The following is a 25,946-nucleotide window of genomic DNA, read 5'->3' as shown; positions in this document are numbered from 1 at the left end:
AGCAGGTAACAGGCTATGCACTAACAGCTAGTATGCTCTTTCCTGCTGGAAGACAAAGTAACCAAGAAAGATCAAGTGCTCCTGAAGCCAGATGCCGACTTCACAAACAGGAGGGCACTCTCAGATGCAAAAAATAGTTGTTCAGGGACAGCGGAAGCTGAAAAAAAAGTTGTGCTTTTTCTTTTTTTTTTTTGTAAAGTGTTGGTGCTACAAAGTAACTGCTTCACACCCATAAAACTTAACAGCAAGGGTTGCGATGGTTTGCACGCAGAAGAAAAACAGCAGTGAGAACTGTAAAACACTGAAGGAATCTATGGGAAAGGAAGTGAGTTTTACATGATCAGTGAATGACTGAAGAGCATTTGCAGAATTTCTAAGCTAGCTGTTGCTGCATTACTTCAATTAGTTCAACAACAACAACAACAAAAAAAAAACACTTAAGAAACGGAGTTTCGTAGTCCTGACAGTGGGGTTATACGAGAAGTGAAGCTAATACTGAACTGAAGGAAGGACATCAGCACTTAAGTTTCATATAAGCCCTTGTTGAGGGCTTTCACCTTTCAGCCACTAAGAAAAACAGTATGCATGGTGATGTGCAAAGATACAGTACTGCTAATATTTCTTTTACTTACAACTTTTCCTCTCCTCACTTGGAAATGGCATGCTGCTCCCCCCCAGGCCCTCTTTCCAGCTCAAAGCTACTTGCCTGAAATGAACAGGAGAAAGCCACTCCTTCCCAAAATAGACACCGGCAGAGATTAAATATAGCTGCTGCTTTAGTACACAAAGGGCTCTGAGATGCAGCAACACTACTGCTTTGTTTCTTTAAAAATTCATTATTGTAATTTTCATCTTCTAAGAAATCAATAAGGAAACTTCAGAAGTCCCTATCACAAATTGCATGTAGAATATGTGAGCAGACCAAAGCAGCTCATTTTCACCAGGTTACTTTTTGGGCTGGCATAATTCTTGTCTCTTCTTCATTCAGATGCTGACCACAGTCTTGTGGTTGAAGTCTTACAAAGGATTCCACTGAGGATACAATTCTCTTCCACCCCTCAGAGGAATTTCTTTACCATGAAGATTTTTCAATTTCTGCATTATAGGAGGGTTTTCACATTCAGACTATTACCTTTTTTTTTTTTTTTCCTTCTCTATTTACTAGAAAACTATAGATGCATTACATGAGTGTTTTCAATCGGACCACAAGTGCACTTGTGCAGCAATTCTCCTAGTTACTGCCACTTACACTTTATGGTTCATGCTGTTCAGCAATCTCAGAGCTAAGGGGAAGTTCCCTGTTAGAACAGGCTAAATTGGACGGTACACTCTAAGAGCATACCTACTGTATTTGTCTACCATGCGTGTATTATATGTAATGTGCATGTCAGATCATCAGCATCAACTGCTGTACTCTACTACAGTCCTTCCAGAGATCCACATTAATTGCTAACATATTAGTAGATCAAGCTTAAAGCTGGTTTCATAAAACTGGACAATTAAATTCTTATCAGCAACAAGAAGGATTTTTTTAATGAGTCATGTGTCAAGTAATAATCTTCAGCTGAACTTCCACCTTTTCATCCTAAAATGGTTATAAGCAGTAGCACTCAGCAAAACGTCTGACAGCTGATATGGCTTGGCAAGAACACCCTTACAGAGAATGTTAGTTAAACTTTTAAGTACAAGTTTTTGACAGTCCTGAAATCTAGTGAAAAAGCATAATGTTAGACTTCTAAAGTTGATTATTAAGTTCCATTAAAATTAAAACAAGACATAAATCCCCTAAAAACTCTGGGAATCTCAAGCATTTTCTCATTCACATCCTGTTTAGCCAATATTACTGCAAGCAGTTAGATTGGCTGAGGATTTATGTTGCAGTTAGGCCTTCCTTTACATCCCGTGAGAGAGAAAGAGCTGATCTGTCCAGTTCTGGGTGTTGCAGTTTCACGTAGAATTACAAAGAAATGTATACACACACAAATAAATACATACTTTCAATCCAGAACCATGTCAAATAACTAAGTGAAGTATAGATAAAATCATACAAGATTTGGCTTGGGTTTCACCTGTATAGTAAGGTTCAGGCATCCCTGATCCCTTCTTTATCCAGATACCCATGCCTGCTGCAGTGCAACACATGCTGCAGTACCACCACAAAGACTAGACAGAACCCTGAGTGAATTATTTCCCCCAAATCCCAAGGTGGACCAGTCTGCCTGATCCCCTTCACTAAATGGCCATGTACACCTGTGATGAGAACAGCCAGGAGCTGTGGAGTAGGCACAGTGTACTCCTGGGGGATGGGCTGGACTGGAGAATTTCACTGCTGTCAAGGGAAAGTATTTTCCAAGCCTGCTAGAAAAAACAATAGTGTATTGCTTTCCAGAAGTCAAGATGGACAATAGACTTTGTACTGTCTTTTAGTTTTGTCTGGACAAGAATTAAAAATACCATTGTGAGTCATTTGAAGGTAATACACATGGGATACCATAGCCTACAAGAGAAATACATATTCCTGCAGACCCCACTGCATATGCTGATTCAAAATTAAAATATTTTCCATCCTTGTCTTCTTGTGTTTCATTCTGAAGTGTTTTATCAAGCTTTCAACAACACAATGACAACTTTGCATTTCCATGTTCCAGCTAAAAAGAGGCCAAGAATTAAAATGTATTTACGTTCAATACACTTTGAAATAAACCTCTGCATAATTACTTTTCAAATAACAAGTTACAGCTCACATTTACCATACACTATTTTGAAAGCTTACGTTAAATACAAATATTTATCTAGTTTGAAAGAAAGTCAAATAAGTGTTCTTGCTGATTCATCTGCCTAAATACTTGAAAAAAGACTTCATTGATTGGCTAAGCCAGTTTTTATCATAGCAAACCTTTCCTGGAACAGAATGCAGATTTCCTTCATTTTGATGTATTTAACTCTCTCTGTTCATTGCTTAGTTTCTTAAATTTTAGAAGCCAATTGGAAATCTAAATGAGAAGAAAGATACTTCTTCTCCTCCAATTTAAATAACCAAAGAGAGGAAGAGATTTTGTGTCTCAAATCTAAAGGATACAGTAATCAGAACCATCCAATTAAGCTACAGGGAAAAAAAGGCACAAAAACCAACAACAAAAAACTTCACTTTTGTTTACTGACTAACTTTAAGTATAAAGCATATTTTGACCAGCTTTTGTTTTAAAAAGCTTATGTATTTTAACTGGATTTGAACTTTCAGTGCATATAAAAAATAATGCATTTAAAAATACTTCAAGTTGTTGGAGTTAATATATTGTTAGGAAGACTGATATAAGTTGCTGAATAGGGGACAGAAAGCTAAATTTTGTCATAGCTAAGATGAAACACATCTCTCTATAGATATACATCACACCAATGACTACCTCAACAGAACACTGAACTTATCAAATACTGTAGCATGAAGGAACAGAGCCAACTATTACGCACTAGTAAGTCTAATTTATAATTAGCTCTAAGCACAAAAGTCTAGTTAATGTATCATGCAAACAATCTAACAAGTCATATCTGTGCTATTTTAATAAATCTGATAATACACAATTATTATATATAATTTCATTAGCTACTTTTCTATTTAAGATTTAATTATTCATGGTGAGTCTTTCTGTTCTTCCGTATTTGGTGAAGTACTGTAAGAAATTAAGGATTTTTTCCCTAATTTGTTCCTCTTTGAGGAATACATCTCTAAAATGGGAAAAGTGAGTTACACAGCAAAATGCTACATGCTCAACTTACCACTGCCACAGCATCACTAGAAAGAACAGCTCGAACATCCAGCACTGTATAGTAAGCAACATTGGTCATGATGTAGATAACAGTCACAATTGGCATAGACACTGCAATGGCCAGTGGCAAGTTCCTGTAAAACAAGTAAGAAAAGAAAACCCACAACCCAGGAAAAAAGTCCATTAATAATAGAACTGCCTTATTTACTTGCTTTCTTTATCTTAGAGATGAAATGTATGAAGACAGAATAAAGATTTCAAAATAGGTATCTCTGGAAGGCTTGGGTTTCTTTCAAAACTGGAAATTCTAATACAGAATACCAGAACAAAATAGAAATCTATTGCAATAACTCTAAACCTAAGTTATCTGTAAAAGGGGATTCTAAATAAATGCTCTTCAAGGCCCTGTCTTCAGAGTTTCCAGATCAGTGACTACTGCCTTCAGATTCACATGCCTTACATTATTTCCTATACTGTTAATCACCATAGCACCACAGAACCCGAAGGCTCAGAGCTTCAAGCTTCTGCCTTTATTCACCCTGGAGAATGCTGCTGTTGTTCTACCAGGGAGACCTAAAATCAGAGCATAACCATGATCATCTCATCTGCACTCATCACAGCAGAAAATAAATGAATTGGGATGCTTATTATTGGTGCACAGGTACATGGTTTAGCAGTGGACTTGTAGTGTTCAGTGAATGGATAGAGTTAATGATCTTGAAGGTCTTCTCCGACCTAAATTATTCTATAATTATCTGCAGAAGGCTGAGATCCGAAATTGCCTCAGTGTTGTCAATCTCTACATGTGGCATATTCTTCTATGTTTGCTAGTAATACAAAAATCTAGAGTGATGTGAAAACCAAACCTTAGCTGTAAATAGGTAAGATTTAATCCAGAACTGGGAGTTTATAAATCGCAGGCAAATCTCTGAGAACACCCAGATATTTCCTGAGAAATGAGAGTTCTTGAAAGAACACACTTTAAACTTTTGCTTAAATTTGTTTGAATTTCTCTTCCAAAAAGCCATCTGGTCTCTTCCTGCATGCTCACTCCTCCCTTGTATGAAAAACCACTTCCCTTTCTTTTGAACCTGGCTCTTGCTAGCTTCACGCGACAGCTTCAGTTTGTGTGGGATGGGTTGGGGTGATTTTTTCATACTTTCTCTGTGCCTCTCTTGTTTTGCTTGTTTTTGTTTGTTCTAAATACCTCTATCATGCCCCTCTTCCCCCAATTAATCTCTTTCCCAGGCTGAAGATCACTGCCTGTTCAGTTTTTCCTCATAGAAAAGCCATCAATTTTTTCTGTGGAAACAGTAAAGTCCTCCTCCCCCTATCACCACCACCATCACCCCCAACAAATAAACCTGTAAATTTGTAATAGGGAGTTCTGGACAATTTCAAATTTAACTTGTGGATTACAGCTTTGACAGGACAAGCATGAGGAGACTATGGATCAATGGGAGAAAGCGGTGTTTTTGAAAATATTTCCATCGAAGTCTGGAATATCTCATTATTCCCAAAAATACAAGAGTAACGTAGAAAGCTGGAATTTGAACTTCACTGTTACGAAGAATGAAGGTTGTGTAAGGAACTAATGCTTATAAATAGCAAATGGGAACGGGAAGCCCTTTCTGCAGAGAAAACAAACAAGCAAACATTTTAAGGACTAAATGACTGATGCAAACAACATGTATGTGTATCTTCTGATTACAAGTACAATAAACCTTTACACGGCAATCAGAGGGAACACCATCAACCTGAAATTCAGTCTGACTAAAAATTGCTATTTTTGAAGTGAAAAATACTTGAATTTTATCTTTTTAATAGACAATCGTACTGGTTAAATAAATGTATAGCACAGAAGAAAATGCAAAAGCCAAATCATAGGGGAGAATTAAAAAAACACTCTCTTCCATCCTTTATCTTTCTCTTGTAGCAATCTGAGCTGTTGCTTATAATAGGGAGCAAAAATAATCAAATGGGATTCTATTTTTAACATAAAGGTGTCTGCTTACAGGCTCACTACTGAAGAAGATAAGTGTAGTCAGTCACACTTTTACAGCATAAATTCATGGAAAAGATAACCTTCTTAAATATGAGACATCAGAGTTATTCCACCGATAAGCACTTCACGGACACTTATGGAAATGCTACACTGCAATATTAACACCTTTTGCAATGGGTAGTACGCAATAACTTGAACTGAAAGCTTATCAAGCACTGAACATGGCATCCTGCAATCAGCTAGACTCGTCTATTCTTACAACTTTTTTGAATCTCTTAATGAAGTTTAAAGCTATTAATTCTTGACTGGTGATTGTTCATGGCCTTGCCATCTGAGTATGGAGTACTTTTAATTATTTCTGTGTAGGTTCAGAACTCATTAGCAAAAGACAAAGACAAAATGAGCAACTGGGAACTATCCAGGTTCAGAAAGCTCACATCTTTTACCTTTCTGGGTTTTTGATCTCTTCAGTTACAAAATTGAGCGTATCCCAACCAGAGTAAGAGAACAATGCAGAATAGAGCGCGAGGGAAATGTCCCCAATATCAAAAGAGGATCCTTCAAAAGAGTTCTCGAAGTGCGATGAATATCCTGTATGTGGAGGAGACACAATGAAATACAGGAAGATAAAACAGAGCAAGTAATTCTTTCCAGTGTGACACACAAACACAAGAACCCAGAAGCCTTAAATCCTACAAAGCTGCTTATTAATCCCTTTTTCTGTTTCTGCTCTGTGCTTCAGCCATGACAATAAGCATAGTACTTAAACTACTAAAAGTTACGCTCTCTGGATGATACTGATCTACCTAAACACCTTTGCGCCAATAATGGCACAAAAATTTAGGAACATTAAGTTCAGACTGAGCTACAAACAGCTGGCAGCGACTATACTCATGCTAAGGATGGTTTTGAGTAACATTCATGAAATAATCCTTTCATTCCTGCTATATATCCTTCTAAATTTTCAATCATTTAGCTTATGCATAGAAAAAAGATTACAGAGGATTTTAGATAACTACGACTAAATACATATAAAAGCAGGTATCTAAGTTTTAGCTACCAAAAATAGATAATAAACAGAACATAAAGTATTGTTGAGATTAAATTTTGACAAGCTAGGAGGGAAAGTATTTTTTACACTGGTATTTGTGAGAATGTATGTTATCTTTTGACTACCAGCAAGTCAACCTGTTGACTTCCAGCAGGTCAAAACATACTCATCGTGGCAGTTTTATACATTCAGTTTATTTTACATAATAAGGTGACTTATTAAGCAATTCGAAAACGTGCCCTGCACTATGCATCCTGAAATGTTTAGACTTCATCAAAGCTGAACAGGCAAGTATTTGAGGCCTCTAGCCTATCTTTTCATCTTTCTCTTCCCTGCTTTCTATCCTAACTGGACATTGCTATTCCCTTGGCACAGATGTAGGCAGAGTAACTGCTGACTCAGGAACAGAGAAGGGTGACACTGTCAAGGAAGTAGGCAGGGAAACAAGCTCAGTATCTAGAAAACAAGAGATGGGGCAGACATGCTGAGGGATGAACGCTGGCAAGGTGCTCACGTATGCATGTTCTTGTTCCATTCACAGTAATTACTTTGTTCGTGGACTTTCAACAATAACTGCTTAGAGCAAAGGACACAAATTGCCAGATAGACAGGAAAAAAAAAAAAAAGCGTGGCAGCTTTGAAAGCAGGATAATTTTTATTTTTAAACTAGCACACCAATAAATCCTCCCCATAGGAAAGGGTAAGAATAAAACTTAGAATTCTGAACTCTTCTCCTTGAACGTGAAGGCACAATGCCTAACACACAAAATCCTCAATGACAGCAACTTCCTAATTTTCAAAAGCTGTAACAGAGCTCAGGATTTGAGGGGGAAGAAAAAAAAGGGAGGGGGGGGCAGCTCCTGTTACACAAATCTGCTTACACCTTCTTAAAAATCTATTTTTACTTTAGGTTCAATCACTTTCAGACCTGCACAAAATTCATTTTGCAAAAACAACGCTCAGTTGACCTTAGAGATTTCTTTCATAGGAATTTACAGCTTTCTCCTCACATGTCTTATTTTGCTAGCACTGTGTTTTGCTGCTTTCATTTCCCTTATTATTCCATACTCTGGGCAATAAATTGCACAACATGGCTGAGCAATCACTTTTCTTTTACTTAGCTCAAAGTCAACTGAGATAGGATTGCTACCTGTGATATAAAATCAGGATAATACTTAACATTAATGATTTCATGGTGGCTGTATTATGCTTGTACTGAGACATCTGATAACACATATAAAGAGGTGTTTTACAGTCTCTAGACCACTGTTTCAGTTTAACTGATAAGTACAAACCTTTGCTTTAAGTTTAGATGCTTACCCTGGCATATTTTAACAAGTCCAGTTACGATGATGGCAATAAGAGCAGCAACTTTAGCGTAAGTAAATATATCCTGCACTCGTGTTCCCCACTTAACGTAGGCACAGTTTATAAATGTTAGAAGACCTAGAGGGAAAGTGTGTGGGGGGGGGGGTGGGTGGAAAAGAAAAAAAAAAGAGAAAAATGAGAAGACAATTGGAACAATATTCAATTTAATTCATTTTTCAGAGATTTTCTACGATAATCCTAATGCGCACTTACCTGTTACACTAATAGTTTGGTTAACCTAAGCGGTGTCACGGTACGCTGGTAGTGAAAACTGGTTCAAACAGAACAGCAGGAAATTGATACGCTAAAGGCTCATAATACATACCGTTTCAAAAGAGGGAAGGAAAGACCTCCCCCACATCAGTGGTCCTCTGATTACAAGAACATTTTCTCATGTTACTCCTCAACAGATGCATTCTGCAGCTATACCAAAGCTAAAGAAACTATTATAATGAAACTATTAGGTTCAATTTACCAATACTGTTCTGCTAAATGAAAGATTACCTAGAAATCCCTTTAGGTAAACATTTTAAATAGTGCTTTAAAAGGTTTTTTCCTCTTCCTTGTTAGTCTGGGGATCAGTTCAACATCCACAGATGATTTAAAATACTGCACAGGGTCCCAAACAACTCATTATTCTTGTCCAGTTCGATTATACTGTATTAACACGAGGCTAGAACGGATCTGACCAGACAACATGGCCTAAATCTAACACAACATTATGGCAGGGGTTTGGAACTAGATGTTCCTTTAATTTCAACCCAAACCATGCTAGGATTCTATGATTTTTAAAAATTGGTGGTAAGTAACGTGTATTTAAAGTACATTCCTCCCTCTAGCCCCAAATAGATCAGTGTCAGACCTATTTCACAAGACTGAAATGGGAACTGAAGGGAGACTACCAGATTTCACAAGCATTTGCCTAACGGGCTGACTAAACTTACTCATATGATCAACTTCCCCTAGAAAGACTTTTCAAGCTGCTGTTCAAATACAGTGTTCCTGTGACTCTCAACACTTTGCATTATCAAGTGGAGAGGCAGCCAGACAATCTTTGCCTGTACTCAAATACTGAATATTCACCAGGATTCAGTACCTTCAGCGTCATTTATTCTATAAAACACTTAGTGAAGGAATATTTCTCTTATCCAGATTATCATTACAGTATTGATTTCAACCCCAAAGCTTAACTATTTTCTCCAATTCTCAATGCTTCCACTAGCTAGTAAAAGTGTGGTTATCTTGCACTGTAGTTTTCATTTCTGTACAAGTTTCTTGTACTATGTATTATTAAAATGCATACACATAAAAATTCAACTTGAGTAAGAAGACATTAGCAAATCAAAATTAAATGAAGAGATGTGATAAATTATTTCCTCTCCCATAATCCAAGAAAAATGTGATACTATTAAGATATAAATGCACTTAACACAGTTACCAAAAAAAAAGAGTAATCATTTAAACCATAACAAAAGGAAGGTAATGATCTCGTTACTGCTACTAGTATACTAGAAAATCTGGCCAAGTCGAACGGCTGAACAAGATTCCACAGACCTTGGCAAGATGAGGGGAACAAAAACAGTTGTATCAAATTTCAAAAGTCAGGACTGCCAGCTCCCAAAGAACCCTCGGGAAAAAAACAACTCTGCATGGTCTCTGCTGTTCAGTGGTAATGACTGGTATTATCCATGGAGTAGTTGCTCACAGGGTGTATCTGAACATTAAAATAATTTTAAGCAACTTTCAATTGGGAGCAACTGTTATTAACTCTTACTTCACTGAGTTAGTGTTTGGTCTCCAGGTGAAATGCTATGCTGTCTCTGGTATCTTTAAAAATGATATCAACAAAAGAAGACAAACAAGAATCTGAACAAGCAATGTCCTCTCTCTTACTGAAATTATACTTTCATGTTTCCCTCAATTTTTTAGAATATCAAATTAAAATATAAATTTAATATTAATCCTCAAAAATTACATAATTTAGCTTCTTGAAGTTGCTGAGAACTCCCAAGTTTAGGTCTGCAGTGCCAGGTGCTACCCCTGTTTCCAAAATGAATGACAAAGCCGTGCTGTGTAACACCAAGATGGATCTCACGTAAGATCTAGTATTATCACTACAGTTAAAAACAAACAAAAAAATAGAACACCACAACAATCCCGGGTTTGGTATATAAGCTATATCTAACCAGTGTTCAGGTTTCCACTCCCAGCAGCTTCATTAATAAAGTTTTAACCTTATCCATGGGTGAGGACTGACACAGCCCTGCCAGGGAGAAGTGTATGTTTTATCAGCAACAGCTACATGAAGTTGAAGAGCAGGGGTGATTCTCAGCACTGAAGCCTAAAGAGGGCAGAACAGGCATTTAAACCACAAAACAAACTGTTGCAGTCAGTCTTTCATCCCCATGGTGGTGACCTTGCCTCCACTTAGGAAAAAAAAAAAAAAAAGTGCTAAATTTCCTCTATTAGCAACAAACCAGGACACCTTGGGACAGTATCTGGTTAAGGAATGTGAACATGATGTTACAGGTCCCTCATTTCTGCCCTGAAGCTGTCACAACAAAATGTGATCCACATTTGGGACGGGGGGAGGAGAGGAAAGGAGTAGAGCTGAGTAAGCTCACACATATTTTTGGAAGAAGTCTGTGATTGTTCTCCCCACTACTTGGACCCTTTTGCCCACATTAGTGCTTTCCCAACAATAACAAATTAATCCACAAAATTGAAAGGGGAGCTATAGTGTTTACAACTAATTATAGAGGTCAAATATTTGAAGCACACACAGACAACTGCACAAGGAACATTACAACTACTTTACAGGCTCCCTGTTGCCTCAGAAAGGAGGCAAGTAGGAGCAGCACATCACCCTTCTGTAGCATGTTGATGGAAGTAAGAAAACTCAAGTGCCCTATTAGCTTTATAATAAGAACTCCTCAAGTTGACAGCGTGGGCAGGCTCCACAGCACATGGTGAGACTGCACAGTACCTGACAAAGGACTACCTTGTAGACTTGCTGAAAGATATTTTTGACTGTGTACTGGGAAATAAAAATACGTATAGAAATACTCTCGATAGAAATACCTAAAATCAAGACACACACAGCACAATCATAGATTTTCATTCTTTCAATGCAGAACAGTCCTGATTTGAAGGACACGGACAGTTTGATGTTGTTCCTCTTTGTTGACAGCCCAAGGAGGTATCTGATCACAAACATTTCCTCCTCAAAACTCTTCACAACAGGTACAGCTTCATGGTGGTATTGTTAATCATAAGCATGAAGAATAATCTTGACCTAATGATCTCCTGAAACGCTACGAGAGTAATTACTTCGTGTCTACATTGAGGAGTTACTGAAAAATAAGTTACAGCAGAATTCATAGCATAAGAGCCGTTCTGCAACAACTCTTAGACTACACCAAGAGTACCTTGGGGTTTGATTTAATCTACCTCTCTGAAGGAAAACCAACTTTTTTCTTTGTTTTTCCCATGTTAAGTCAACTTGGAAGAGTTAAACACTGTTTTGCTTCTGAATGAGAAAATATCAGTTCACAGACTAATACTTTTAAATTATTCATCAACTGGAAGTTGTTGTTTTCCTTACTGTAACTCAAATTGTTTCAGTATGTAACAAAATAAAGCTCAACTGTAAAAAAAAAAAATAAAAAAATAGCATAGTAAGTTTCAAGAAATACTTACATTCACAAGCAGCTGCTATGAGCCGACAAGCAATGTACGGAGGATCACAAGATGGGAAGAAAGGTTGAACTATGTAGTTAGCAAAGGTGATTGCAATAACCGCCTGGCTCGTTGGCTCAACAATTAGGAGTGAGGTCCACAAACGAATAAAAGCAATGAAGCTCCCAAAAGACTCCAAGATGTATGCATAGCTGGCTCCTGACTTTGTAATAGTGGTTCCAAGTTCAGCATAGCAGAGAGCTCCAAAGACTGAAAAGATCCCTCCAATTGCCCAAATTACTAGAGACAATCCATAAGATTTGCTGTAGATGAGAACTCCTTTGGGAGAGACAAAGATACCTGAACCAATCATGTTGCCTACTATAAGGCTTATCCCATTTATCAGAGATATTTCTTTCTTCAGTTGCATAGTATTTTGGTTTCCATCCTGCATTTCAGAGTTGTCATTGGGATCGGTCTTGTCTGATTTATTGATGGGGCTGTATTCAGCCAGTGAGCTATGAGACTTAGCACAATCTGTCCTTTCTCCCATTGTGGAAAGGCTATGAATTCTCCACGACTCCAAATCACAATCTAAAGCAAAACAGACAGATGAAATCATTATAAATTTTTTTATCCTATAACTTTATCATCAAGGCTTCTTTTCACCTTTTACCCTATGTGAAACCCTCTTTTGTTATTTCATATGTTTTTCCACAAAGGGAAATCCATGCATAGTTAAACAAACAAACAAAAAACCTATATACAGACAGTATTACACAAATTCTAGTATAACTTAAAGAAAGGAATTTCTGCCTTTCAGAAAAACAGAGGGGGGAAAAAAGGTAGAAGAACAGAATTTGGGAACTGTAAGGTTGAAAAGGACAAAAAGAACAGACAGAACCAAAATGAGGTAACAAAAAAGAAAAAGCATTTTAAGACCAAGCTGGAAGTTTGAAGCATGAACATAGGTTTACTGCAGTACTAACAAACTAATCAAATCATTATTCCTCCACAGGTAAGTTATGAGTGACCTGGTAACATGACTGCATGTTCTATTAACACACTGTGGACTCTTAACCAAGGGCAATACGAAGACGTACTTACTCTAAAATCCCCTTCATCTAACTGCTGGTTTATATTTCATAACACAGTTTGACTTCCCACCCATCTCCTCCAAGAAACTCTGTTCCCATTTCCCACTGCCTCATTTCTTGGCATTATCTAAGAGTGCAAGCTGTCCATGAAAAAACACAGTAGTTCCAGTCCAAATTTCTCCACTAGTGACTGTATTTAGGAGTACCTAAGAGAACAGAAGCAAAGCAAACGTTCTCCTTTGCTTCAGAATTGACTTTTTGGAAAACAACCACCTGCTTCTCAAGGGTTCAGGAAGTTCTCCCATGCCTCTCAAAAAGTTACTGCTAATAACATTTACTAGTACAAGAATAAACCGATAATTAGCAGTAATTCTGGATGAGGCACATTATATAGTGTATATTATAAGAAATCTATTCACAGAGTGGTCTTATATGGAAACCAACCTACACTGCAAACTCATTAAACCTCCAGCGTATGCTTCAGCCATTTATGATAGAACAGTATGCAATTAATGTATCTCTGCATCTAGTAACATACAAACACACAAAGTTTTGTTCATGCAGTTAGAAGAACACTCTCCTGGATGGAAAACTTAATAATCATACTCCTCCTTTATTAATTAGCTGACATCCGTATACTGCAGTATAGGAAACCTGGCTTGACATTGCCTAACTTCAATAGTTTTTAATATCTTAAAAGGATAAAGGTTATTTTCAACCAATAGAAAAGTATCTTCTACAGAAATGGCACACAAATCATTTACCAAACCATATTACATCATTTACCTCCAACTCCTATGAATGTTTTAGCTTTTTTCATACTGAAATAGAGACTGTGTTCTTTTAAATAATATGAGATCCTCAATCCATTTAGCTGAATGCCTTCTGATTTATTTTCCCCTCAGTATTTCAGAAAAAACACACTCTAAAGACGTTTAGCAAGTATGTATTTTATCAAGTTTATACATGAGCCAACATCTTATCTCGTGTCATATCACGTGCCCTCAAATTTCACACTTCTAGTCGGACTAAAACTTCCCAACTTTCTAGAAACTGCTATTTCTGAGCTTAACTGGAGTGCTATAATGAGGCATCTCCACCTGAATTAAAGTAATTAGCAGAGAGGGATCCACACAGTTTTCACAGATGAGCGTGCCCCAAACTGCAAGGAAAAATGAAAGCAAGTTCAGCTCCCCAGTTGTTGCCGGTCCTCCTTGTTATTTACTCTTCTACTTGGTTACTCTCCGTACCTACCCACCTACCTTCCACCGCTTCCGCCAAATGCATTCACAACCACAGGCTGATTGTTTTTCTGTTACTGGTGTAACAGTCAAGCCTTCAAAAAGCCATGTGGCCTGTAAACCGGTGAGATTATTTGGTTTGCTTTAAAAGAGAAGGTTCAGTTATAACTGTGTAACGCAAATTATTAGTATCATAACCAAATACAAATCTGACTCAATCATCAGAAAGTATAAATGTATAAAACAGCAAGGCGAGTAATCAAAGCAGGTGTCTTGATGACTAACTTGACCAGAAGCAGATTTAACAAGCACTTGTCACCAGCAAAAATAGCATTTCACTTGAGGCTTTTCATTTCTGCTTTGACTCACACAGGACACTAGCTGCGAATGTATTCCCGAAGGCAAATCACTGAAGAAATCCTGGTGGGAAAAATAAAAGTACTATAGCTATTGTTACGGTATCTGACTGCTATTTTGAAAATATTCCAGTCATCACCAAGCTATCCAGCTGGAGAATAAAATCAAGTATTATGTTAAGAATTGACTCACTGATATAAGATCTCATTTTGGTGATAAGTGCACAGCTTTATGGTTTCTTACACCACATACCCTAATCATCACTCTCATATCTTCCCGGAATACCTTTCACAGTACAACTTGTTCAGGAGCACAGACACTACTCTGAATTCTCAGACATTCTGAGGATTTGATTCAAATGCGTCCATCTCAATTAGCAGCACGACTGCAGTTCTATACAGTTTTGTTACTGATGACCTTGACAGTTGTTTGTCCTATTTTACCCTACCCATGAAGGAGCAACCACAATATCCTCCCAGTTTTACATACTTTTCCCCCCAGTACTCCCTTTCCCTCTCTGAATCTGCTTTTGTTATTCCCAGCTTTGGGTCTCTGCCAACAAAAACTCAGGTTTTCATGAAGGTGTGCACAACAGCTCACTCAGGATTTGGCATTTCATTCTCTTCTCTAACCTTGCTTGTTTTAGCCTTAAAGCCTTCAGGGCAGGAATTGCTTATTTGCCTGAGTCACATGTCTCACTGCACTACCTCTATGACAGAAACAGAACTACTGGCAGGGTTTTTGTTTGTTTGTTTTGTTTTCTTCTACAAATACTTCACTTAACTGGAACTAAAACCACCTAAAAGGAAGAGAGAGGGCAGAAGAAACTGGAGAAAACTGAAGTTACATCAAGATTTGAAACTTTAAAAACAACTACAGAAAAATTGAATCCATGATTCTGGCAAAAGGCTGATGGTTTTGTGCAAACAGAAGATAGTTTTGGAAGTGAAGAACCAGGGAGGAATAGCATAATATCTTTTAACATGCAACAATTCTGAAATATTCCAGCTCGAAACAGTTAGAACTCTAATGCTGCCAAAGCCCTGCCATAGGACTGCTAAGGCTAATGCGAGCTTATGACTTCACACAAGCTAACACGTGTGTTTCCTCATCACTCACCCTTGTGCAATACAAAGTCTTAACCTCTTGTTTTTGCTGATGGTTGCAGCTGTGAGGAATCTTTTTGCTGATATGCATAGGATTTCTACTGAAATGACACTGCTGTTGATATAGACAGCTTCAGTATAAGACCAGGACAGAGTGACCTGAAGCTAAGATCACTTCATTGTCTCACCAAAAATACTGATAAGGTCTACAACGCATTGCCCACATAGCAAAGGAACTAATGAAAGTTAATATGCGCTTATAATGAAATACTAACACTGCATTACAAGGTGGCCTTCCTTTAGAAGAGGGAAAGAGGAAGATTCCCTCTCCCTTCCTCAGCAAGGACAGCAGCTGGTCTGGCATTTGTTCAGCAGGGACTGAACCTGTGAGCAGATGTCAAATACCAAATACTCACATACAATACCTGCTCATTAGCAGAAATTTCCAGTATTCCTGCCTCTGTCTTCTGCAGTAGTCTTGTCTGCATGCAGCAACCCTTGTTATAACACAACCTTACATAAATACTTTGACTATTCACTTATCCCAGCTGTAAAACTCCTTTTTCTTAACGATTGGTCCTTTGAGTAAGAGTCAAGACTGCCCTACACAGGCAAACAGCATAAATGTCTTCAGGGAGTTAAGCACCAACAGAGCAAAGGTTGGAAGTCCCAGAAATGCCTATTCCTTGCAGTGTATGTATTTAGGCACCTCATAGTCTAACAATTTAGATGGGAAAGGTTTAGTCTGTCTAGTATGGCTCTTGTTTCTGGTGAGAGAAAAATCACTTCCCTGTCACACATGGTTAGCAGACAGGAAGTCCTTGCACCAAAAGCAGTTCCCAATGCAAAGATTTAACCTGTTCAGCCAAGTCTTGCATGCTCCCCTATGCAAATCATCTTTATCACTGTAAAAAACAGCATAAACCTGTGATCAAATAAAACTGCCTGTAACATCCATTTGTAAGAAAGGTTGAGGTGTGTTTATCATATGAACAGATATGAAAGAGAAGTTTCTAGGTCAATTATCCACTTCACCTTCTAACAGTGATGGCAGTAAATCCTGACTGTACGCACGTGGGACACACCTGCACAGGAGAAATTCAGCAACACTGCACACATGTTCTGACAAATCCTGAAAAAGGCTTCAAACATTATATGAGTGAAAACTCACAACCTGCTCACAGGCAGGTATCCTTGTACATCTTAGCAACTTGTACATATCCTATGTACATCTTAGCAACTTTTCAAAATTTACTGAAGTACTACTAATCCTCGTCAAATCCACCTCAGTAATAGACTTTAAGCCAAGTTACTTTGAAGGTAGGGAACTGTACTAGCTACAAGTGGAAAATAACATGCTACTATGTCCCTCACACACTTCTAGTTTATATTTCCAAGGGAAAAATTAGAATTAAGCTTACAAGTAGGGACTTTCTGGTAAACTGTCTTCAGATAGAAGCGAGCACTCAAGGCAGCTACAACTGGAGAAAGATCTAGAGAAACACACAGAATCAGCCTCAGGTAAAGCCAGGCCATGACTGAGTCTGTTTGAATCATTTATCTGATTTTTATGGTGGTGCACAAAAGTGGAAACCTCTCAAAACAGGGAGAGTAAAGTCAGATGGCACACAACTACGCATCTACACATACATACTCTTTAGCTGTAACTTAGTCACCTAAGGCATTTCTTAATGCACGCCTTAAAGCACTTTTCTTCAAAAATAATAGTTTCAAAAATAATAACAATAATCACACAAACAATCAAACCCAGTACCTTACACATGCTTGCCCGGAGGCATTACACTATGACACCTAAGTTCCTGTGGCGGCTGGCTGCAGAGCAGCCATTATCACATGTGCCTGTCCCAAAAACACCCTATTCTGACCCAACCTGAGCTCCGAGCCCGGTGTTCGCCTGCAGCGAGACGAAATATAGAAATAAAACAAATAAAACCAACTCAGGGCTCGGCAAAGCCACCCCGGGGGCTGCCCACGGCTGGCGTGACGAGCCCGGCTCGGGGCCGCTTCGTCCCGGTCGCTCCTTCCTCCCCCAGCAGTTGTTTTTTTGATAAAATAAGACAAATTCTTTTTTTTTTTTTTTTTTTTTTTTTCCTTCTTCCCGCGGCCACGCGTCTCAGGGCAGAGGCGCCTCAGGGCAGAGGCGCCGGCCGGCTCCGGAACCGGAGGCCAGGCGGAGCTGAGGGCGCCCCTCACACACACGCACACCCCTCAGGTGCTGCCGTTAAAAATAATAAATAATAACAAGAAACACGGGGCAGCTTCCCACCACCGCACACCTGCAGCCGACCGCGGGTGCTGCCGGCGAGGCCCCCACCCTCACCGCGCTGCCTCCCAAGGCGGGAGGGAGCCGGCGCCTCCCCACCGTGCCTACCCCGGGGGTCTCCCGGCTCGTCCCCCGCCGGCTCCGGGCGGCTGTAGCGGTGCTGCTGCCCCCGTTACCTCCTCTCCTGATGGCCCCGCTGCGGCGTGCCCCGGGGATGCTCGCTCCTTGCCACACTCCGCTTGATGGCGGCCGCTCCGCCCCGCGGCCCCGCGCCCTCCGCCGCCGCCGCCTTCCTCCCCTCCCCGGCAGGAAACCGCGGCTGCTTCCCTCCCTCCTCGCCTCGCCTCCCCTCTCCTCGCCTCGCCTGGGGGAGCCGCCGGAGGGCCCGGCCTCCCCCTCCGACCCCTCCGGGGTTGCTTCTGCAGCGCCGCGCCCTGCGGCTGAGGAGCGTGGCGAGCCCTCCTCGCCCCCGCGCGAAATGGGCGACGGCTTCTCCTTGCCTCGGGGCTGGAAGCCATCCTTCCTTCCCCTCAGGCGCAAGATGGAGAAGAGGTTTAGGGCTGACGGTGTGAAAGCGGTGCTTTTTGCAAACCCCGGGGCTCGCTGGAGGAGCCGTGCGGCTGCCGCCTCTCCCCCCGGGCAGGTGGAGGTGGGCCCGGGCCCGCCCCGCAGCCCCTGAGGTGACACAGCACCGGGGCTCAGTCTCGGGAGATTGACCCAAAATGAGGCGCCTGAGGCAGCCGAAGGTTTTAAACCTGGCATTAGTTTGGGGTTACAGCTGCTACAAGCCATAGTGGATCTGGGTATAAGAAGGAAAACCTTAAAATGCTGCCATTTACGTGTTGGTGTCCTCAAGTGGAGCACAGCCGCACCTAAAATTTGTCTCCAGTGAAGTGCATCTAGGTGGATCTCGCAAAATTGTCATTAAATAATGCCCTGCAGCTTCTGAAAATGACAGTAAGTAAGCGATTTGCCATTTAGCAGACTTATCTAGGTTCGTGTAATGAAATCTTTGCCTTCCTCTATCAGGTTAATAGTTTTAGCATGTCTGAGTCAATGAACTCCAGGCTACTGCCCCCTCCTGATGTTCCTCGCTGCCCCTTCAGCTGTTCCTTGCCAGGCAAGGAGAAGGTCAGTGCCTGAAAAGACAACAGGGCTCTGGAGATGTGATGGTCTTTGTCTCTATCCCAACAATCTCATTATCCCTCCCCCAGCCAATGATTATTATCTGCAGTCTCAAACAGATGAGTCAGAGGTAGATTTTTTTCAGTCGAACATACCAGGATAAAAACTGTTCAGCCAAATAAAAATTACAAGGCTGTAGAAGGACTGGGAAAAGCAAACTATGTACTGCAATACCCATAAGCAGTAAATGCAATGGTGGAGTCCAGTTTGGTTGCCATGAGGCTTACATTTCTAATTTCCATGCTACTTCCTCCCAAGGCTCCCTTGTTTGACAGAGGCGTTTTTTTTTTTCTCTTTTTTGTCACATAGATAATTAGCATACAAAGGCACTGCTGCCCTCTTATATCTCCAGATATTCATTACATTGTGTTTCAACTGCAATGAACAAAGAAAATCTCTTCCTAGTTGGCTTTTTATGTGTGCATATTGGCAAAAAGCTTCCTGGTTGCTACAGTAGACTTGATTTCCAAACTATACAGCACTATGGCAAAGCAAACTCTCATTTGCAGGTTGTAATCTGAAGAAGTTTGATAATCTCAACTCTTTCATTACCTTTGCTTCAACTCTTTGTTTGGCTTTTGTTGGTTTTTGGTCTTGTGCAAGTACATGTAGAGATAGCTACACTAAATGGATTACCTCCTAAACTACTGACAATGTTGTAAAGCAGCAAACAAAACCAGTCTGCCTTCTTCTGAAGTTTAACAGCCCTGATAAATGACTTCTTTGTTTTCAATCCTTTTATACAGAACTGATATAAAACAAGAAGTCCTAGAAGCCATCCCTGGAATATAACTGAAATTTGTACAATATGAAACTTAATAATTACAGTTAGAAAGATAATATGACCCTGAAAGCAATTCTTAGCTTTAAATAGTGTTTAGTCATTAATTACAAATATTGATAGTGCTCTGTTTGTAGTACTAACAATATCTTTCAGGTAGACATACTTGACGTCAGTCTTGCACATTAATCAAAAATGAACTGTGAGAATGTAAAAGATGCAGCTGATTTCAATTGATGCTAGACTACATTTTAAAGCTCTCTTGTAAATTGAATCTGCTGGAGACAACATTCATTCCTTCAGAAAATGGACTCAAAGTGTCGGCTAATTAGAATGTTGCCTTTGCCTTTAGGAACAAGAAATAGAAAGGAGCTGAAAAGACATAGAAAACAAATTATTAGACATCTGCTGGCAATACAGAGGATGACATTTTATTCTATAATCGTGAAAAAAAAAAAAAAAAGGAAAACATGCCCATTTAAGGATTTCAAATTAGAACTACACCCTTTGAATTGTGAAAACTTGTAATAACTGTAGAGGTTGGTATCAGAGACCTAAGGACATTATTGTAAGTAAAGACCATTGCAAGTACTCCTGAAGTGTTTGCAAGTGACCAGAAGCAAACTTCACAATAATCATAGAATGGCTTGGGTTGGAAGGGACCTTAAAGATCATTGAATTCCAACCCCCCTGCCATGGGCAGAGACACCTTCCACCAGACCAGGTTGCTCAAAGCCCCATCAAACCTGGCTGTAAACACTTCCGGGGATGGAGCATCCACAGCTTCTCCGGACAACCTGTTCCAATGCCTCACCACCCTGGCATTAAATAATTTCTTCTTCATATGTAATCTAAATCTACCTTCTTTTAGTTTAAAGGCATTACTCCTTGTATTACCACTAAACTCCCTGATAAAGAGTCCCTCTCCAACTTCCTTTTAGGCCCTCCTGTACTGAAATCTGCTATAATCAAATAAGTATAATCAAATATTTGATTTTCCATTATGGCAAAGTAGGTTCATAATTTTATAAATTAGTCCTTCAATGTTACTGTATAAGCCAAATGTAAATCTGGACTCTTTACTTTATACGTTCTTCTCTTCTTGCTACAGATTACATCTATAGTGTGCCTGATTCTTGATCCTCCATAAACAGCCTTTGGTAAGTTATATCTGTATGGATCTGCACATTCTTTAAGTGCTAGCAGAGAAAACCTAAAACAAACAAACAAAAAAAACAAACACAACCAAACCTACTTTGTTTTCACTGTGATTTTTATCTGATATCAATTTACTAAAGATCACATCTCTTAGATAGTGAGGATTAAATCAAAGTTTTTTTTTTTTTATGTCTGTGAGTTTTGCCGTGTCTGCTTTTTTTGTCTAACTAATATTGCCATTAAATGTGATGTAGGAAATGTAATTCAACTCCCCCGAAAAACTTGAAGAATGAACAGATTAAATATCCCTAAACAAACCAAAATTGAATTTGCATCAGACTAAAGAAAACCCAATCTACAGGATAATCATTAAATGGTTTTAGAACATGACAGAGACAAGTTAAAAACTGCTGTTAAATCTAATTGATCTGAAGTCTGATCGTCGGCTTTCTGCTTATTATTAAATTAATCCTGGAGTACAGGGTGAGTTTAAGCACATCCATACTGTATAAGTCCCCCAAAAATGTTTTCCTTGTGCACTTCATTCATGGAAGGACAAGCGTGAACAAGCATGTACTGAGCTTTAAGGTCAGTGTTGAAACTGTTGTCTAAGTAAGTAGTACTTACATGGAATTTATGCTGTTAACTTTCATGAATATATTGTATCTAGCCACACATTTGAAGGCTTATGATGGTTCCTTTTAACTTTTGCCATACCAAATGAGACTTGAGACCACATCTGTGCTTCCTTTGAAATGTACATTCTGTGGATATCTGAGTTATCTGTAGGGATCATAAAATGATTTGTGACAGTAAATCTGTGGCTTCAGCCAGAGCCTAAGAAATGGCAATGTTTGTAAGTGCTAAAAGTAGGTATTCTTTTTAATCTCCATCAGCACAGAGTCAGCCATATACTCTGTATTCTTTCCGGAGAGCAACAGAAACAGTTCCAAAAATGAATTTAATTGCCTCTGTTTCTTTTCTTTGGTTAAAGTTGAATGACTTTGTTCGCAAAATCAAATTAGCTGATCCTTTGCCACTTTCTTCTTCCATCACACAAACTTTTTCTATAGGTGTTTTAAGCAAAGTGACTATTGTTTACAAATCAGAGGGACCAAATCAGAAGTACCAAAACGCTTGGCAATTAAAAAAAAAAAAAGTCTGAATTTAGGCTTCTAAATTTATCTTTCCATGCTCCCAACAGCATAGCTCCTCCTACTCATTTCACTGTCTTTTAGCACTTGTCTGGCCCCTTTGGTGAGGCTCTTCTGCTCACTAAACTGGTAAAATCCAATACTTTTTTGGGTTAGTTTTTTGCTGGCATAATCACAAGAGTACAAATGTGGAGTAGAGGAGCAGAGAGAAAAGGAAGTGACACAGATAATGGAAAATGTCCCTTCTAGCAACAGAAGCAGAGAGATGGCTCAGATGGCTTTGTCTTAACCAACTGTACTCTGATTTAAATACTTTAAAGATTTACATTAGGCCTTCTTTTACAGAAATCTTGTTTTCTCAATACTGCAATTTCTATAAACAGATTTTAACATAAGGGTCAACATCTCATCTTTTTTTTTTTATTATTTTTAATAATTTCTGTCTGCTTCCATTGCCTTACAGGTACCTTGTCTTTTTGACTGCCTCATCTGCTCTCATCAAAATTTTAGTGCTTACTTAAGTTCTTACGTTACATTTTTATTTTATTATTTGGTCATACACGTCATTGTTGCACATAATTGCAAGCTCTTTTTCTTTAGTGCTTTCCATGCTGTGAGGCAGAAGTAGAGATGGATATCTTCTAAAGTATGGACATTTTTTCAAATGTTATCGATAAAACCTTACAAGGAGAAAAAAGAAACAAACAAAAAAATCCGAATCATCAGAAAAAGAAGGATTCCATTATTTACTGAACATTCTTTAGATCAATGCCCCAAGCTGTCTATTTTTTTTTCCTTGCTACTGCAATCTTTTCTATAATAAATGGAATGTTCAGTATTTCCTGTTTTCCCCAGTTAATTTGGGGGATTTATTTGGAAAAAGTGATCCTTCATATTTATATATATTTTTGAAGAAGGAGATTGACTTTATCTGTTAGACAACTAAAGCATTCAAATCTGAGACCCTAGCCAGATTGTCTCATCTATGCTAAAATGCCTTTTTAAAGATCTGGCTATTTACTGGTGTAAGCGGGTGAATCACTGGCTTCATTTTCTTAGAAAATAACATCGGTGTTAGAATCACAGTTTCACTAGGATTTAAAAAGCCGTAAGGATTTTTAAAGGTAATGCTCTTTGTCCTTGTCTGTTTTAAAGGCTAGTAAAAATAATTATGTATAAAAACAAGCTACAGGGGATTTGTAGCCTTGCGAAGTTTCTTAAAAATAAATACTTATTTCTTGTTTTAGGACCCAAATTGCTGTGTGTTTATGCTTGGTTTATGAAGCCCTAAGTGGTAGCATTTATAACCCAGTTGCACAGTGTTTAGATAAATTTTTTTTTTTGGATGTGAGTTGGAAGAAATCTGTGGTTTATATCAAATGCAACTTTTACCCTTCTAATATGTGCGCTCAGTCTTTCTTCAAACAGCAAAATTTCTCAGTGTTACAACCTCCCTTGTGTTATTGCCAATCCTTTTCTAACGTACTTTCTTCCCTTGTGGTACCTGCCTATCTCTCTGATAAAAAGGAGGACACTATGGAGGCTTGGAAGAGTCTAATAGTAGTAGTTAAATTGATAGCCTGTTTGCAGGCAGCTTGTTACTAGTGTCTGAAGCCAAAGTCATCATTTTGTTTGTCTTAACATGCTGAGTACAAACTTTGCAATTTAAATTCAACCAGATGTTCCTTAGCAGAGCTACTCTGAATTCAGTATTCTACATTACAACTCCATCAGTTCTGAGCCTACTGGCGCATCTTTGCTTTCAGTTTTACTCTTCTTCTTATTACTGAATTATCTTGAAATGTTTGTATAATAAAAATAATTTTGTATGCTTTATAAAATGTTCCCTCTCGTTTTATTTAGAGAAGTTAAAGTAGCACACACCCAGCATACTTTTCAGCACTGGGAAAAATTCTTGAGTGAACTGATTGTAAGGAAGGCACTTATTCCCAAGACTTTTCAGAAGGATCGTGTAGTTAGATTTGCTCCAAATTTGGTCTGTATTTAAAAGTAAAGTTTCCTAAAAAGTAAATCCAAAGACTTATCTGTATAAATTTCCATGCAATTTGTGCAAATTAACTATTATGCCTATGCATACGGACCTGGATTAAGTACATTTTATATGTAAACACAAGTGAACAGACTAAAGCGTGCTCTTTTAAATATCTGGAAACAGTGACAACTATGCAAGTTCTAATTCATAAGTTTACATAGTATAGGCTTTCCTTGTAAAATAAACAAAACCCTGTTGTTTCACAAATATGAGATCAGAGCCCCTTTGAAGTTTTATTGAGTACTTGTCCAAGACTGCATGCTCCATGAGATTTTCAGAATATGCCTCAATATTAAAAAGTAAGCCTTAAAAATTGAATGCAAACCATTTAAACATTAAGAGAGTCTTGAAGATTAAGGAAATTGCATTTTATTGAAACACGGGAGGATTTATTGCCAGTCCATTTGCCTTTGCAATAAGTAGGATAGTCCTATTAATGGGTTTAGTCTTTTGTCTGCCAGCACAGTTCCAATTTCTAATTTGTTCTTTGATAATATTAGAAGGTATTCAGCCCTAAAGTTAAAATTATGGTTGGCTTTGCTAACTTCTCAGAAATGATTTCTCAGCAGTCTATTTGTGTGTGTTCTGCACTTTGCTCCTTTGTTCCATGCTTGGCTCTTGACTACTTGATGCATAGTGTCCCACTGAGCAAATTGTAGTGGACTAATTAAGAACTACCAAGACTTTCCCAAGTTATGCAAGATCCCCACAGCTACGAAAAGCCTTTTCAGCCCCCCTGATCACCTACTGCATTCTGTTAAACTTTACTGCTGTTTTTTTTTTTTTTTTTTCTCCAGCATTTTTCAGTATGTTTTTTCTTAGCGTAAATCCCACAAGCTAAGAGCACGTTGAATACCAGTAACCTTGATTTAATGAGACATGATCACTGATAATGCAGCATTGGTGATGTGCTCTTTACTTTGACGTGAATCTGTAAAAAGTGAAATGAGAGCAAGTACTTGGTCGTATATGTCAGAGCTCAGGCTGGATGATAACAGAGACTGAACCTCCTGGTCCTGGGTGTCACGTTACTGCTTGTGGCGTCAGGCAGATATTTTTACCTCAGTGTCACTGGTGTGGGAAAACTTGGAAGACCTCTGCTTGTGTTGAAAGTACAAGAGGTGGCCAGGTTAATTGTTAGGATGGGTCGTCTCATGCAACAAACTTTATGGTTAGAGTCCTGTAAGCGTCCTCACTTCACACTTAGATTGATCATGTAGGTTGCTCAGTGTCACACTACATCAACAGCTCTCTGTTTGTCCTTATTGCAGTTTGTTGCTGACATGTTGTAGCACTGGAGAAATTGTTCTTCTGGGTTATCCTATACTGGAACAATGCACAGCATGAATGCCCCTAAAGTTTTGTCATTAGAAAAAAAAAAAAAAAAAAAGTTTTGCATTTGGTGGGTGTACTGAAACAAGCAGAAGACAGCTGTATCGTATGCTCTTGCAGTCGAATCCAGGATATACTGCACAGTAAGATTACAGCTGTGAAATCCTGATAGTTATATTTTATTTTGTTCTTTAAACAGACTTCATTTGTTCAACAGAAAATGCCTGTCTATTAAATAGCAAGCCTGTGAAAACCAAAGCCAAGTATACCTTAAAGCAACAAATCCCCAGTGACCTCTGCAGATATCAGTGTGCACAGTGACTGGTACAGCT

General features: G+C 38.8%; 1 protein-coding gene across 3 annotated transcripts in view; it reads right to left on the bottom strand.

Annotated features, from left to right (window-relative positions):
- SLC7A6 (solute carrier family 7 member 6) overlaps nucleotides 1-18,249 on the bottom strand; it is a 30,067-nt gene extending 11,818 nt beyond the window's left edge. Inside the window, exons 1-5 of one of the 3 annotated variants that reach the window (XM_084294593.1) lie at nucleotides 18,060-18,249; nucleotides 11,888-12,460; nucleotides 8,141-8,266; nucleotides 6,216-6,360; nucleotides 3,775-3,898 (exon numbers count right to left, since the gene is read on the bottom strand). In XM_084294593.1, the coding sequence (XP_084150719.1) occupies nucleotides 3,775-3,898; nucleotides 6,216-6,360; nucleotides 8,141-8,266; nucleotides 11,888-12,419 (927 nt within the window). In that variant the 5' untranslated portion in view covers nucleotides 12,420-12,460; nucleotides 18,060-18,249. Of the gene's footprint in view, nucleotides 1-3,774; nucleotides 3,899-6,215; nucleotides 6,361-8,140; nucleotides 8,267-11,887; nucleotides 12,461-17,088; nucleotides 17,141-18,059 lie in introns of those variants that run through there. The other 2 variants (XM_084294594.1, XM_084294595.1) reach the window with 2 other exon arrangements.
- Between the last annotated feature and the right edge of the window lie 7,697 nt (nucleotides 18,250-25,946).

This window comes from Netta rufina (assembly GCF_964035555.1).
Source record: "Netta rufina genome assembly, chromosome: 13".
In the NCBI taxonomy this organism is placed as follows: Eukaryota; Metazoa; Chordata; class Aves; order Anseriformes; family Anatidae; genus Netta; species Netta rufina.
The sequence above is the reverse complement of the archived record's forward strand: the minus strand, read 5'-3'. Positions and strand labels throughout refer to the sequence as shown.